This window comes from Salvelinus fontinalis, chromosome 32 (genome assembly GCF_029448725.1).
Source record: "Salvelinus fontinalis isolate EN_2023a chromosome 32, ASM2944872v1, whole genome shotgun sequence".
Lineage (NCBI taxonomy): Eukaryota > Metazoa > Chordata > Actinopteri > Salmoniformes > Salmonidae > Salvelinus > Salvelinus fontinalis.
This window is the reverse complement of record NC_074696.1, coordinates 37,579,337-37,596,103: the sequence shown is the minus strand read 5'-3', so window position 1 is coordinate 37,596,103 and position 16,767 is coordinate 37,579,337. Positions and strand designations below refer to the sequence as shown.

At 43.9% G+C, this 16,767-nt stretch overlaps 1 protein-coding gene across 4 annotated transcripts in view; it reads right to left on the bottom strand.

Annotated features, from left to right (window-relative positions):
• The window catches only part of LOC129831252 (nectin-2-like), a 93,230-nt gene that overhangs the window by 42,880 nt on the left and 33,583 nt on the right, over positions 1–16,767 (bottom strand). The window contains exon 7 of one of the 4 annotated variants that reach the window (XM_055894453.1): positions 10,025–14,120. The exons of the other annotated variants lie outside the window; for them this stretch is intronic. Within the exon in view, the coding sequence (XP_055750428.1) occupies positions 13,570–14,120 (551 nt within the window). The 3' untranslated portion in view covers positions 10,025–13,569. Of the gene's footprint in view, positions 1–10,024; positions 14,121–16,767 lie in introns of those variants that run through there. 4 annotated transcript variants of the gene reach the window in all.

Below are 16,767 nucleotides of genomic sequence, written 5' to 3'. Positions count from 1 at the left end.
AAATCATTTCCGTCTCACAGATCTATTCTTAGGCGTAAGAATGTCCCCTTCCTCACGCATACTCAAACTCATAAAGGACTAGCGGAATGTTGGAGAACCAGAGGCGCTGTTGCATAGCGCTCCTTCCGTGGAGCGAGTCGCCAATCTCTGGTACCATCCACTCTAAGAACACCAATTAACCATGACTGGATTGAAGTGACGCCACTGAAACAGGGTTATTGTGGTCTGTCGGATGGAGCAATGGGCTGATGACCAGGAGGCTTGCGAGGGACATAAACTTAAGTGGAGGGAATGGAGTGCGGCACTATTGTGCCTCTGGAGAATCGGGTTGAAACTAAACTCTGTACATAGCTTGGTGAATAAATAATGAAAGTTAATTGGGGGGACAGAATATAAATGTAATGGTACGCTAAATATAGTGTTCTAGATGGGGAAGAAAACATCATGGCTGTGGATTTAAAGGGGCACTCATCAACAGTTCTAACAATAAAGTGGCACCTCACCACTGTTTTGGGAAACAGCTAAGGGATAGGGTGGGTTTACAATTACATTGTTTACAAACAGTAGAGTATAACAAGCTTATAATTCGAGTTCTGAACGGTTAAGACAGTTGAACTAATGTCATGAGGCATGTATAAAAAAATGACTTAAAAGCTCTACCTCGCTCAAAACAGGGCTGCCAGACAAGCTCTTCATTGCTCTACACGAATTAACGTCCACCAAATGCACCAGCATCTCTCACAGCTTCCCGTTTAACATTACTATCCAGTCTTTTGATTTTCTTTAGGAATGTAATTTTTTTTCGAGAAACTGCACTATTTCTCGTACCAATTAGTGTATACTAGCAACAAGCATAATCACCAAACCAGACAGGCAAATTCAAGGCATCTGACACCACCAAGGACACATCTACAGTTTTATACAGAGCCGTCACTGAACTCACATTTCTTAGGCACAAAGTAAATCCACCTTCAAGAAAACAATAAAAGTTAATCTACTGGATCCACCATATGACTGGAGAGATACTAGTGTTACTAGAAATTCTACTGAATGTTAAATGTATTACCTGTCAGCTTTTTAAATTCTCTGTAATGTCTAATTGTTAAATGATTATGTATTTTTGTAAATCGTAATTGTTTGTAATCTCTTTTTAGTTCTGTGTTGGGACCCCAGGAAGATTTGCTGACATTATGGCATCAGCTAAATGTGGATCCTAAAAAAGTTATGTTCTTCAAGAATAAATGGATATACAGTATGTATCATTCATTTAACAGTACAAAAATGGATATATAGTGCCTTCAGAAAGTATTCATACCCCGACGTATTCCACATTGTTTTTACAGCCTGAATTCAAAATGAATAATTTTTTTTACAAAAATGAACTTTTTTGCAAATGTACTGAAAATGAAATACTGAAATATCTCATTTACATACACCACCGTTCAAAAGCTTTGGGTCATTTAGAAAATGCCTTGTTTTTGAAAGAAAAGCACATTTTTTGTCCATTAAAATAACATCAAATTGATCAGAAATACAGTGTAGACATTGTTAATGTTGTAAATGACTATTGTAGCTGGAAACGGCTGATTTTTAATGGAATATCTACATAGGCGTACAGAGGACCATTTTCAGCAACCATCACTCCTGTGTTCCAATGGCACGTTGTGTTAGCTAATCCAAGTTTATCATTTTAAAAGGCTAATTTGTCACGAATAATACCGAAGGTGGCTTCCCTTCCTGTTCGAGTGGCGCTCGGCGGTCGTCGTCGCCGGTCTACTAGCTGCCACCGATCCCTTTTTCCTTTTCGTTTATGTCTGTCTAATTGTTTTCACCTGTTCCTTGTTGGGGTTTTGGGATGGGTACTATTTAGGTTCGTTTTGCCCGCTAGTGTTTGAGCGGGCTTATTAGTTGTTACGTGTGGTGATGTTGCGTGTCTGTTTTTTTGTTTTTCCGCTGTCCAGTGTTTGTAACAAGGTTTGGGGTTTGTGTAGCGCCAGTGTTTTGGGCAGTCACCCATGTTTGGACCTGTTACGTATTTCGAAGGACATTAAAGCGTTTTCCCGTACATTTCGCTCTCTGCAGTTGACTCCTCATTCATTTCACTCACCCGATCGTTACATAATTTATCATTAGAAAACCCTTTGGCAATTATGTTAGCACAGCTGAAAACTTTTGTTCTGATTAAAGAAGTAATAAAACTGGCCTTCTTTAGACTAGTTGAGTATCTGGAGCATCAGCATTTTTGGGTTCGAATACAGGCTCAAAATGGCCAGAAACAAAGACCTTTCTTCTGAAACTCGTCAGTCTATTCTTGTTCTGAGAAATGAAGGCTATTCCATGCAAGAAATTGCCAAGAAACTGAAGCTCTCGTACAACGCTGTGTATTACTCCCGTCACAGAACAGCGCAAACTGGCTCTAACCAGAATAGAAAGAGGAGTGGGATGCCCCGGTGCACAACTGAGCAAGAGGACAAGTACATTACAGTGTCTAGTTTGAGAAACAGACGCCCCACAATTCGTCAACTGGCGGCTTCATTAAATAGTACCCGCAAAACACCAGTCTCAACGTTAACAGTGAAGAGGCGACTCCAGGATGCTGGCATTCTAGGCAGTTTCTCTGTCCAGTGTCTGTGTTCTTTTGCCCATCTTAATCTTTTTATTGGCCAGTCTGAGATATGGCTTTTTCTTTGCAATGCTGCCTAGAGTTATTTCAAAAACAAGTACATTTCTCAGTGACCCCAAACTTTTAGCGTACACTACTGGTCAAACATTTTAGAACACCTACTCATTCAAGGGTTTGTCTTTATTTTTACTATTTTCTACATTGTAGAATAATAGTGAAGGCATCAAAACTATGAAATCTTCAAATAGCCAACCTTTGCCTTGACAGTTTTGCACACTCTTGGCATTCTCTCAACCAGCTTCATGAGGTAGTCACCTGAAATGCATTTCAATTAACAGGTGTGCCTTGTTAAAAGTTCATTTGTGGAATTTCTTTCCTTCTTAATGCGTTGGAGCCAATCAGTTGTGTTGTGACAAGGTAAGGGGTATACAGAAGATAGCCCTATTTGGTAAAAGACCAAGTCCATATTATGGCAAGAACAGCTCAAATAAGCAAAGAGATATGACAGTCCATCATTACTTTAAGACATGAAGGTCAATACAGAACATGTCAAGAACTGTAAATGTTTTTTCAAGTGCAGTCGCAAAAACCATCAAGCGCTATGATGAAACTGACTCTCTCTGCTGCAGAGAATAAGTTCATTAGTTACCAGCCTCAGAAATTGCAGCCCAAATAAATGCTTCACAGAGTTCAAGTAACAGACACATCTCAACATCAACTGTTCAGAGGAGACTGTGAAATCAGGCCTTCGTGGTCAAATTGCTGCAAAGAAACAACTACTAAAGGACACCAATAAGAAGAAGAGAGACTTGCTTGGGTCAAGAAACACATGGACATTAGACTGGTGGAAATGTGTCCTTTGGTCTGTAGTCTAAATTGAAGATTTTTGGTTTCAACCGCAGTGTTTTTTGAGACGAGGTGTGGGTGAACGGATGATCTCTGCATGTGTATTTCCCACTGTAAAGCATGGAGGAGGTGGTGCTGTGGTGTGGGGGTGCTTTGCTGGTGACACTGTCTGTAATTTATTTAAGGCTGTGGTAGCATGGCTACCACAGCATTCTGTTGTGAAACGCCATCCCATCTGGTTTGGGCTTAGTGGGACTATCATTTGTTTTTCAACAGGACAATGACCCAACACCTCCAGGCTGTGTAAGGGCTATTTGACCAAGAAGGAGAGTGATGGAGTGCTGCATCTGTTATTTTAATAAATTAGCAAAAATTTATAAAAACCTGTTTTTGCTCTGTCATTATGGGGGTATTGTGTTTAGAACAAAAATATTGAAACAATTCTAGAATAAGACTGTAAGGTAACACAACGTGGAAAAAGTGAAGGCGTCTGAATACTTTCCGAAGGCATATACAATTCTATATACATATACAATTCATCACAATTCTATCTCGGAGGTCTAGAAACAGTTCCTTGGACTTCATGGCATATTTTCTGCTCTGACATGCACTGTCAACTGTGGGATCTCATATAAAAAACAGGTGTTTCTTTCTAAATCATGTACAAACAATTGAAATTGGCCAGAGACTCCAATCAAGTCGCCGTTTTCAATAAACATGAGGGGGAAAAACGAAGAAAAAAACCATTTTGAATTCCGTCCGCAGCAGAACATGTGGAATAAGACCGGGGGGTATGAATACTTTCTGAAGATCTCAGCAATAGCAGATTGCCCCCTTTACATAATATCAATTGAATAGTGAGCTTAAGATAGTGTACTAGACGGAGGAGAAAACATATATATAAAATGGTAGTGAGTTTAAAGCCCTCTAGACAGTATATTTGGCTGTGAGCAGTGGTGCAGGACTGAGCATGACTATCACTTCGCAGCCAACATAACAAGGTTTCGATAACTGGTGCTCTGGCCATCATTTCGCAGGGAACGATGGGCACCAGAGAAGCGATGGTGCAGTGGTGCGTTTCAGGGGTGTCCGTCTTATCTTTTCAAGCCAGAGAGAGAAGAGAAAGAGAGTAGCCGTTTGGTATCTCTCACTCTTTGCTTTTGTCACCGCTGTGCAGAGAGCCGAACCAAAAATGACATGTCCAGTCTCCAAGTGCCCACGGTCAACTTCCTCTCCCTGTCTCAGTGTCACTTCCTTGGTTCTCTGTTCTGAACCTTGTCATTGTAGCTAGCGAGCCAGTGCTATCCATTACCCACTGCCTTGGGATCAGTTAGGATCAGCTACTGTAGACCGCATAACACCACATACCGACAGGTGACCACTTTGTGGGTGGTTGGTAAATGCTGATTCCAGATCAGCTGGAAAGCTATCACTGGACTGTCCATTACCCACTGTCCTAGGAACAATTAGCTTAACCCACATCACCTCAGATACTGACAGGTAACCACTGTGAGAGGTTAGTGGAGGCTGATTCCAGGTCAGATGGTAAGCCATAGCACCTCAGGAAATACATTGAATCCTGTTGCTACATTTGCCTTATCAAAGGTGCTGCAGCGATGTAAGCTCGCTCTGAGTTTTCCCTCATGCGCAGGTTCACGCGTAAGACACCACACCTGCGAAATGTGAACTCCACTGCTGATGACTAATTTCACAAAAACAGCGAGGGACATGTGATCTTTCACACAGGTATCACACATTACTGTAGGCTTTTCCTGGCAGCTGCTGTTTTTAGAATGACCTCGTACCACTGCACATCGACTTGGTACTGGTACTCCCTGTATAGGGCAGCAGGTAGCCTAGCGGTTAAGAATGTTGGGCCAGTAACCCAAAAGGTCGCTGGTTTGAATCCCCAAGCCAACTAGGTGAAAAATCTAATGGTGTGCCCTTGATCAAGGCCCATAACCTTACTTGTAAGTCGATTTGGATAAAACTTCTGCTAAATGACAAAAAAATACTGAGTGTACAAAACATTAGGAACACTTTCCATGACACTGACCAGGTGAAAGCTATGAGCCCTTATTCATATCACCAGTTAAATCCACTTCAATCAGTGTAGATTTTTCAAGCCTTGAAACAATTGAGACATGGATTGTGTATGTGTACCATTCAGAGGGTGAATGGGCAAGAGAAAGTATTTAAGTGCTTTTGAATGGGGTTTGGTAGTAGGTGCCAGCCGCACCGGTTAGTGTGTCTGCTGGGTTTTTCACGATTCACAATTTCCCGCGTGTATCTAGAATGGTCCACCACCCAAAGGACAACTTGACAACTGTGGGAAGTATTGGAGTCAACATGGGCCAGGAACTCTTGACACCTTGTAGAGTCCATGCCCCGACGAATTGAGGCTGTTCTGAGGGCAAAGGGGGGTGCAACTCAATATTAGTACGGTGTTCCTAATGTTTTGTACACTCAGTGTATATAGCCATGTAATTTTTATTCGTTATTGGTATTCACTGTGTATTTATTCCTCGTGTCACTATATTTTTACTGCATTGTTGGAAAAGGACCCAAAAGTAAGCATTTCACTGTTAGTCTACACCTGTTGTTTACAAAGCATGTTACAAATAAAATGTTACTTGATTTTGATTTGAGCTCTCAGGTGCTGTGACAACTGACAGCAAAACAGACACAAATGTGACAGTTTCTGATGAGAAACTGAGAGAACATTCAGGAGGCGGCGAACTAGTCAACCAGTGAGCAAATCCTGTCCATCTGTCCATCCCGCTGAGAGACTGACCTGGAGAAAAATGCTTTATGCCATTTATCTGACAATCTATGTCAATGCATTCAGCCTGAGTGGCGCGGGAAAGGTGAGAGCAGAGCAGCTAGGCTCCAGGGCGGTCCACACAGGGCTCAATGAAAGGCCCCCTGCGGCCGTCCACAGCCCTGCCGGTCCATTAATACTGGCCAGCCAGAGTCATTAGTGGTCTGTCGATATATTGTAGGCAGGCAAGCGGCCGGCAGACTCGAACTTAGTAGGCTATCAAGCGTTTCTGCTAGCCCTGCCATCCTCTGGCTAAGGTCCCAACCCCAAAAGTAAACAACGAGCTACAGGTCATGTGGGCGAGACACTTATGGGCGAGTCAAGGAAAATTATTTCAAATATTCCGGCATTCAGCATTCCAGTGCAATTTTATGGTCTACTTAGTCTCAACAATGACATTCCACAATAATGCCATGGGAGAATATGTTAGGCTGTTTATTTTACAGTTTTTGTATATATATCTCAATTTCAATATAAATTATAATTCTTGACAATTAATTTCTAATTCGGCATGGAATTTTGACATGCCTGGGAATTCTGACATGCCCGTCTTCCATTCATACTGGGGGATAAAGGGTCGTTTCTAATGAAGAAAATAATTAGCATAGACGGTGACCTACAAAATCCAAAATCCACATTCCAAAATCCACATTCTCTAACACATTGGTCTCGTGAGGAAAGAAGTTCCATCTCAGTCACTGTTCAAAACAACGTGGAACTAAACAAATAATATGCAAACACATTTTTTTGTGCATGTCAGCTCTACCTGATGACGCAATTTTGAAAAACTACATTCCATTACCTTAAAAAATAAACAGGTCTACTTCAGTCGTTATGCGCCCTGGTGCATTATTTAACATTCAGCCTGTGTGCCCCGCCAAAAACAATTGCTATCCTTCCACCTTGTCAGTTGACACCCAAAGATTGTAGATTGTCTGAGGTAATTGTTTGTCATTCACAATGTCTAACCTTTCAAAGCCTTTACATGCCAGCAGACTTGAGGTAGGTTGACTTTCGGAAACTATAATTCCACACCATGTACAGCAGGGATCAGCAGCTAGATTCAGCCGCGGGACGATTTTTTGTTGAGCGGATGGTCGGGGGGCAGACCATAATTAATTACAAATCATTTGCAGACTGCAAAAAGACCAAAGAGATATAATATTGGACTAAAATACAATTTAAAACCTTGCTTACATTTGCATATGATCACATGCGTCTTTCTATTTTGGGGCCAAATTGGAGAGCCCTGGGGCCAGTTGGAGAACCCTGGGGCCAGTTGGAGAACCCTGGGGCCAGTTGGAGAACCCTGGGGCCAGTTGGAGAACCCTGATGTACAGAGATCTTCAAAGGTTATTTTTTCACTACCGTTCCCTTAACTGAAACTATGCCATTCATGTCACAATCGCCTGCATTAGGTCAACAAAGTTAAAAGGTCCGAATGAAGAGAGGGTTTGACAGAGTGCCGCAAAGAGGCGTAGTCAAGGCGACAGACGAGGACCTAAAGTGGCCTCAGGAGGACCATAAACGGTCTCTCTCATAGACTACAGTCAAGGATGTTGTGGCAATGTAGTACCACAGGTTTGTCTGAATAAGCCACCTTATTTAAGTCCATCAATATCATTTTGGAACTGTAGCCAACATTAAAAATAACACCATCCAGCCCACTTGTTGTGAACAACTCATTCAGGGAACCCTCAATGCATCTACTTGAGAAACTGCTGGTTGTATCAGTAGTCTTGGCATGATGGTTACGCTACGTTTATTATAGCATTGTTACACATGAATAACCCTATAGTTTCTCTAGCACTCTGGGTAATTACACTGGTCTAGATAGGAATGTTGTGGAACAATGTGATAAATGTAACAAAGAACAGACAGTTCTCTGTGTAATACAGTGGCGGTTGGTGCGGTTTAAGATGAGGGAGGATGATTTTTTTTTATGAACATGGCCTTATTACAGCATATTGGATGACTTTTCATATTCCATTCACCCAGCTCAATGTAACATTGATAAGTTTAGGCTATTACATGACTCTCATTTTCCCTGTGCCCATCATGAGGTTGCTACAAACTAGCCTACGAATGAAAGTTTACAACGTAGGTGCACAGCTCGAGAGAATTTTGAGTAATAATGGTGACAGTGACACATTCAATACCACCTTGCACAGTCTTGTTTGCAACCCTAGATCAGCTAGATGCAGGCAAGAGCTTCTATTGGACAAATTCAGGTATGTTTATCCCCGTTTTGTTCGCTTCCGCTTAAGAAACTTTTTTTTTTTTTTCAACAGAATCGCCGCAATGAATACACCCCTGAACACAAACAGTTCACTTTCATACCGGACACATACAAACAGCTCGTTATATATATATATATATATATAACGAGCTGTTTATATAATATATATATATATATATAATTCCTTCTCTCATCTATGTGCTCTCCTCTCACCTTTTCCCTTCGCTTGTGGACTTCAGTGCAGTGCATCAGCTGTCTGTGACCAGGCGAAAACAACTTTAAGCCTAACCTTCATTCCATGACTGCTACACACAGCCTACGGATAAAGTAATCCTTCTGACCCCCCCCCCCCTTAAAAGATTTAGATGCACTGTTGTAAAGTGGCTGTTCCACTGGATGTCATAAGGTGAATGCACCAATTTGTAAGTCGCTCTGGATAAGAGCGTCTGCTAAATGACTTAAATGTAATGTAAATGTACATTGTTGTCAGGTTATAGTCAACATAGGCATTGCTACTAGAACTAAGGCGTTAGTAAACCCGCTACAATCATGCAGAACAGTGTGGTCAGCAGCAATCAGTTTAGCAGTTACACCGGCAGGCCCCGGTGGCATTAATTGAATAAAGCCAAAAGCTTACCTTTACTTGGAAGAGTTCCAGTGTCGAACAGCCATAGCCAGCTAGCTAACATAGCATCCCTCTCTGTTAGAGCCGGGTGTTTGAGTAGGCTAAACGATCTAGCTGCATTTGACACTAGCTAAGTAAGTGAAAAGAATATATACTATGAAATATAGCTAGCTCCCTCTCTCTCTCTCTTGTTCAAAACTGTATAACTAGTCTTTCTCTCTGAGTCGACTACTCACCACATGTAATGCACTGCAGTGCTAGCTAGCTGTAGCTTTCAGTACTCGATTCATTCTCTGATCCTTTGATTGGGTGGACAACATATCAGTTCATGCAGCAAGAGGTCTGATCGGTTGGAGGACGTCCTCCGGAAGTCGTCATAATTACTGTGTAAGTCTATGGAAGGAGGTGAGAACCATGAGCCTCCTAGGTTTTGAATTGAAGTCAATGTACCCAGAGGAGGACGGAAGCTAGCTGTCCTCCGCCTACACCATGGTGCTACCCTACAGAGTGCTGCTGAGGCTACGGTAGACCTTCATTGCAAAACTGTGTGTTTTAATCAATTATTTGGTCACGTGAATATATTTAATCTGTTTCACTATTTTGTTTTTCTGAAATACACTGAGGATGGTCCTTCCCTTCTTCCTCTGAGGAACCTCCACTGGTGTAATAATGAGAATCGTTTCAGTTCTATATCGAGGTACACCTAATAACAGCAAGGGCTAAAGCAAAACATTGTCGATATACATGTTACACACAATCAAATTCACAGACGGACCACTACGCTGTCTGAATGAATTATTGAAAAGTGAAAGACTAAAGTTACATACATGGGATGCTTTAGTGAATTTCAGAACACACACAAGACTCAAATCATATTTAGAAATCCATCATACTTTAATAACACCAGAATACAAAAATAATGTGACAGGACAAACTGGAACGAAACACCCACAATGTCAGATGGTGATACAGAAAACATCGTTATACTAGCAGCTTGTAGTGGGAGGGAATATATCTGGGAACATCTGGGAATATAGGAGCATTTTAATATTAGTCATATTCTCCAGGTCATAATCCTGTCAATATTGTGCACAAGAAGAAAAAAAAAAACATACCCCACTGTAGAATTGAGCCGGGAAAAATGAATATCTTATTATGCCAGCAACTAGGCTAACATGACCACATCAATTAGTCATGCTTGTTGCACGTTATGTTCGATTTATTTATACTATGTACACGAGGGACACAGGGAATACTGCATGTGGTGGAATTGTGAATTTAAGGCTTTGTTTGGTTGTCTTGAGATTAGAGTCGGACATGAATTGTAGGCTGTCGTGACCCATTAGGCTTCTTAAAATGACCACCACTACTGCCCTTAGACACGGAGAGTAATTGCATCCCAGAAACTTTGCTTTTTATTCCATGTGAAATTGGTGAAATTGGTGCTGGTTTACTTCTTAAAAACAGGGAAATGGGGAATGAAAGGTTAAGCCTTTGTAGAGAGAGATGTTCTCTCTCTGTTCATCTTAATAGCAAAATGGACAATGATGATGGAGCCCAACGAGGAACAATCTTGCCCCTGCTAATGGGAGGCATTGCACCCAAGGTGTGTGTCAGGTCGGGGAAAAATATTTATGTGTGTGTGTGTGTGTGTGCGCATTCTATGGGTGAAACAGATCTTGAGAGAAGGTGATTATATGCTCTCATGTGAGTTTATCTGTGGAAGAGAGAGATAGAGAGAGAGAGAGTGTGTTTGTGTGGAGAAAATGGTGAGAGCAGCTTGGAGTTCAAGGCCCTCGATAATATAATGTACCTCTATGTACCAGTAGGCTACAAGATACATGCCTTGACACACATATAATTACAGTAAGGTCATTTGTAGTCATTGGTTATTTTCCAACCAATTCCCATAATAGTAGTCTGTGATAAATGGACCAATTTACCATAATCTACACAGCACTTCTAAAATAACATTTCTTATAGGAAGCCTCGAAGATAAATACACACTTACTTCATTACATGGATATTTTACATCAAGAAATACACAACCAACACTTCACAGAAGACTGTTATTTTTCTTCATTTAAAAAAATGCTTATACCCATTCGCACAAAACATCATAAGGGAAACAACCCGTTCATTTGGACACAGTGGTGATGATCTGATAATGTGATATGAATATGTGATAAAAGGCAAAGGAGGAGTCGAACACGACAGTTTCAGAGCAGCGGCCCGGATACCAATACCCAATCAAGTGTTCATCTGTCAGGGGTGGCACAGGAGACCACTCCAAAGGCCCTTTGAGTCACTCCGGCTCCGCCAGTGAAATATTCATGTCCATGTGGGTCCTCGTGCTAAGCAGTTTCCTATCACCGTCCCCCAACCCCTTCATCAGTGAGGTTACTGTGCATGAAATGAGTGATGAATGACTCCGAGATAAAATCATGATAGGCTTAGCAATCCATATGTATGAAATTATGCAAAACAACTCCTGCATAATATCGAGCTATTACGCGGTGAATCAGCGTGTGGGATATACACACAACTCAAAATCCACTCGCCGACACAAATCTGTTCAATCACGCTACACACACCCTTGCACAATTGACACACTCGTCAGCACACCCACGCGCGGCCGCTGCTTTAAAGTGTACGCCGCTAATCCGACAGTGGAACATACCGCGGGTGGGGTTAGCTCCTTACCCTCGTTCCAGGTCTGGCAGAGAGTCAAATTCGGTCCACTCAGAAGTCGAAAACACATATGCCGGCCAGGCTTAGAACTAATGGGCCTCGCACATGGTCAGAAATACCCCCACACACAGTCACAGGCGTATTTAATGTGTTACCGCCCCCTCAGAAGGCCAGAAGAGATTACAGAGAGATACAGCAAAATAAATAAAAATACTCTAAGTATTCCGCCCTGCTAAAAAAAAGAGAATATTTCTAAGTCTAAGTAGATAATTGATCATAGACAGTCTACCTCATACCACCTCATAATTCCTACTGTATTCGGGAGCAAAATTTCGTAATTTCAGCCTTATGTGCAGCTCGGTTTAACTGGATTAAATCGCACAAGTACTCAATACCAGCCGGAAATCAGCCTCTCTCTCTATCCCTCTGCACAAGATAACGCACAACACTTTCTTCCACTCCTGAATGAAACATGCGGGGTAGGAACAGCTTGTTCTGGTAAAAACAGAGAGGGAAATATTCCGCCTCTGCCTCTGATCCTCGAGCGTCGGCGGCGAAACATCTCGTTGCCATTAAAAAGACGCCGCATTGATCGACTTGCCGGGGAAATGGAGTGCGCTCCCTTCTAATTGGTCAACCTGACAGGCAGAGCAGGAGGCACAGTTAGAGATGGGTGTGCCTGTCCATCTGTCAGTGGGTCTGTTATCTGTCCTTAGGCAAACTAGACACGCTGGTTTTGGACCCTAAGCATGGTAGGCTAGCACACCTCGGACGGTGCCGGCTGACCCGCTGACCCCTGCTTAGCGGTGACATTCCACCAACATGAACAGAGCCAACATTCAGGTGGGAAAAAAAACAAAAAAACGGATCTGGTCGCTCCACTTCTCTCGTTCAAACCCCACCCCCGGCTTGGTCTACCATGTCGCTGGACTCCCAAATGTAAAAGAAAATAATCACAAAGCCATTAGAAAGAAGGAAAAGTGCATGAAAATAAAGTTGGAAACTAAGTTGGTGGGACGAACCTCTGCCTAATAGTCATTAAAACCAAAATGTGCTTCCACGAGGCCTTAAGGCCCAAACATCTTGAGAATACAAAGACCATTACAAAACACTGTGTATGAATGCCTGTGACGATGCACATTAAGCAAGTTACAGCTTTGTTCCTTGCCCTCTACACCGCGGTTCACCGGAGGACATCTTGAAGCAGTAGCAGTGGTTATAGAACTAGTGTGACCATCTATGAATGCGTCTAAAGTTTTACCATGAAGGTGACATTGAATGGTACATTTCCTTACCAAGAAGAAAAGTCTTTACGATGTTTGCAGTCCTGTGGATTAGTTGGCTACTAACGCAGTCACACGGCCATTCTTCGTGTTTCACTTGCTAAGCTGAAATTAAATGGAGCAGTAAGCAGCATCGAATAGGAGATACATCGTTTAAGTTTTGGGCTAGACTGACTAACTTCGAGACGTCTAGTCATTCAGCAGTGCCCTCAAGTCATCATTCTGCTTGTCCATCAGTTACAGATCAGTTTCAACTCCTTGTTTTGCTTCTGTAGTGATTTATTTTAATAGAAAATAATCATAAGCGAAGCATGTCTCTATAGTATGCAGGGGAAGGGTGGTTGGTGGTATCATTTCAGAGAGGTGGTTGGAGGTTGGCGGTGGACTCTCCTCCCTGTCCTCAGCTCTCCCTCCTGGACCCAGTGGGTTGACCGTCCCTCTCTAGACGTAGATGGCAGTCCGGGAGATGACCGACCCGTCCCGCTGTGACTCCATGTCGTCATCCAGGTAAATGTTGACCCCTCCCATCTCATCGTCGCGCCGGTGGATGTGATAGGCTGGCGCCATGCCCACGCTGAAGCTGTCGTAGCGCTCCTCTTCCTCCTCCAGGCTGTCGTCGAGTGCGTCGAACTTCCGGCGCTCCGCCTCATCCATTTCGCTGCTCAGCAGGATGTCGTGGGCGGTGGGGTTGGAGCCTGGCGGGCCGTGGAAGTCGTTAACCTTGGCCAGCGCTCCGGGGTCACTCTCGCGGTACGTATAGATGGGTCCGTTGATGTTGGGCCCAGTGCCTCCATTCTTGTTGCCAGCTCCGCCGAAGAGGCGGGCCTTGTTCCCGTAGGCGCCCGGCTCTCCGTTGCCGGGGTAGCCGCGCCGTTGTCGACGACTGCGGGTCACCAGGACGGCAATCAGCGCGCTGACCAGCAGCAGGGCCAGCAGGCTGCCGATGATAGCCCCCGCCACCACGCCCGCGTTGGACGGGTCCACTATGGCCTCTGCAGAGGGGGAGGAGGGGAGCAAAAGGTAGAGACAAAGAAATGGGGGGAGGAAAGTGAGGGGGGGGTGGTTGGTTTTTAATGGGCCTCATTCCGTAGGAGTAGTACTGTTGTTCTGGTGCTCTCCTGGTGAGATGCGGTCAGTGAGGTGGTGGTGTCTCGATCAGTGTTGTAGCGATTAGACTGGGATTGATTCCTCCCCTTTAGTTGCAGTTTTTTTTGCAGCCCCCCGTTGCCCATTTCTACGGTCCTAGTACGGTTGGTGTGAGCCAAGTTTGAGCCGGTCCACTCTTGTTTCGGTAGAGAAACAAAAATGAGGAAAACATTGTGACACACGATGTGACGAATCCCGGGTCTGAGATTTTGACCGAGGCGTACATCGGGCACAACAACGCAGAGACAAGAGAGAGGGACAGGGACAGAGATTAGGAAGTGAAAGGGGACGACAGAAGTGGTAATGACTAGCACCGTGGTCATGCATGATGAAATACATCAACATACTGCTGCCCCCCCCCCCCCCCCCCCCCCCCCCAGCACCAAATGGGTCAGTTAGTTTAACCCCAGGCTATGAGCGCTCCCCCACTGTAAACCAGGAACCGGTCCAATGGAGGAACTCAACTCAGAGCCACATGACGCTATAAGAGGCTGACGCCCACCTGCAGTTTGATCCATTCCAAACTCCGACCTCATACAGGGCAGCTTGGAATGCCCTGCCAAGACAGAGGGCTTAGGAGATGCGTGGCCTTGGTGTCTATATCTAATTCTGGGTATGGTTAGGCGAAAACGTCAAATCCATGGCACAGGGAGAAATAGGACAGGGGTAGTCAGGACTAAATCAACTGGAAAGGGGTGAAAATGATCACATCGAGCTTATATCACTGCCTATATTACTGTCACGTCAGAGAGATTAGGGGAAGAGGAGCACAACAGCAGATACCACCTGAACAATCTTTTCCTGTTTCGGAGAATCGCAAACAGGAAAGAGATTCTCCGAACAGGAAAGAGGCAGGGAAAATAACATGGATGTGGGATGATGTTGAAAATAATGATGAGTACGATTTCAGGTTCTAGCTGTACAGTCCAGGTAAAGTACCCATATGTATAGAACTGTAAATATCCAGTAATAACCTACGGTTGGACACACTCTTGGTGCACTTAACTCTTGTGTATTAAAATCCCTCCAGATAATGTGTGGAGCGTGAATGTACCGAGTTCTGCTGCCAGTGTGAACTCTGTCAATGGGGGGGGGGGGGGGGGGGGGGGCCTTCTCAACCTCTGCATGCACATTCACCTCAAATCTCCTGTCCCATCAACCCAAACTTCTCAATTTCCCTGAAAGTCTCCTGTGTTTCCATGACAATCTCAATCATTTCACATTCAAGGAGACTACTCGGAAGCGAGCCAGGCATTTCCTCAATCACTCCAATTCCCTCGCTTTCTTTTCAGCCATACTGGAGCGGACACAAAGTATCACACGCAAAATTTATTTTTTACTCCTCCATTTTAGTCCACAGACAATTTAATCCCCCGTCTCTCTTCGGATATTGAGTTTCTAAATGATTTATTTCTGAGAACGCCAGGCAGATGTGCTGAAACTGAAGCAGAGAAAAGATGCCTTACTGAATAACAGCCACTACCGGTACTTCACCCTCGTTTCACATGGAACCTTTACGTGTCCTTTCAGTAGTGCATTCACACACACACACACACGTCTCTGCCTCGCTCTCTCACACAGTGTATTGTCTCTTTAATTCTCTCTCACACACACGTCTCTGCCTCACACAAACACACTGTGCTGTCTCTAATTCTCTTTCTCACACCACACACACAGCTGTCTCTTCTCTGAATTTAATTGAGCTGCTCCCTCGCCCCCCTACAGAGGTGAGGAACGCTAGGAGGTATCCCCCCCCCCTCGGTGATATCCCCCTCTTAGTCACTCTGCTTCCTCATTCACCACGCCTTCTTCCCAGCTGCAGTCTCTATGCAGCAGTAACACTGTATTCACCCAGTTGGCAAGTACTCTTAAGTGGCCTTGCTGGCTGCTTTTAGGATGTGTCGATACACACAAGAAGGGAGGGGTGAACTAGTGTAGCTCCGAGAGGGCCCCTCCCGCTCAGACACACCACAACAATGTCATCTCGGAGGAAATGAGCCTCTGCTAGGAGTTACTGAAAAGAAATGACTGCATCGTAAAAACAGAGAGATGCTGTAAGCAGAGATGGGTGACTCTGGACGGGTATTGATTCGCACCGTGTCTGGTGGTATGTGGCTAGATGTAAACACACTGCATTTGATAGCCGCAAAGGCTAAACACCCTGTTAACGTGTATACTCTGCATACTGGATAAGATAAACCTTCAGCAGTCTGTCAAATATTATGGGGTTACCGTCTAAAACACATCTGATTGGTTTAGCTTAAAGCTCTTTTTTTTTTTTTTTTTTTTTAACATTTATTTTATACTAGGCAAGTCAGTTAAGAACAAATTCTTATTTACAATGACGGACTACACTGGCTAAAACCGGACGCCGCTGGGCCAATTGTGCGCCGCCCTATGGGACCCCCAATCACGGCCGGTTGTGATACAGCCTGGATTCGAACCAGGGTGTCTGGAGTGACGCCTCTAGCACTGAGATGCAGTGCCTTAGAC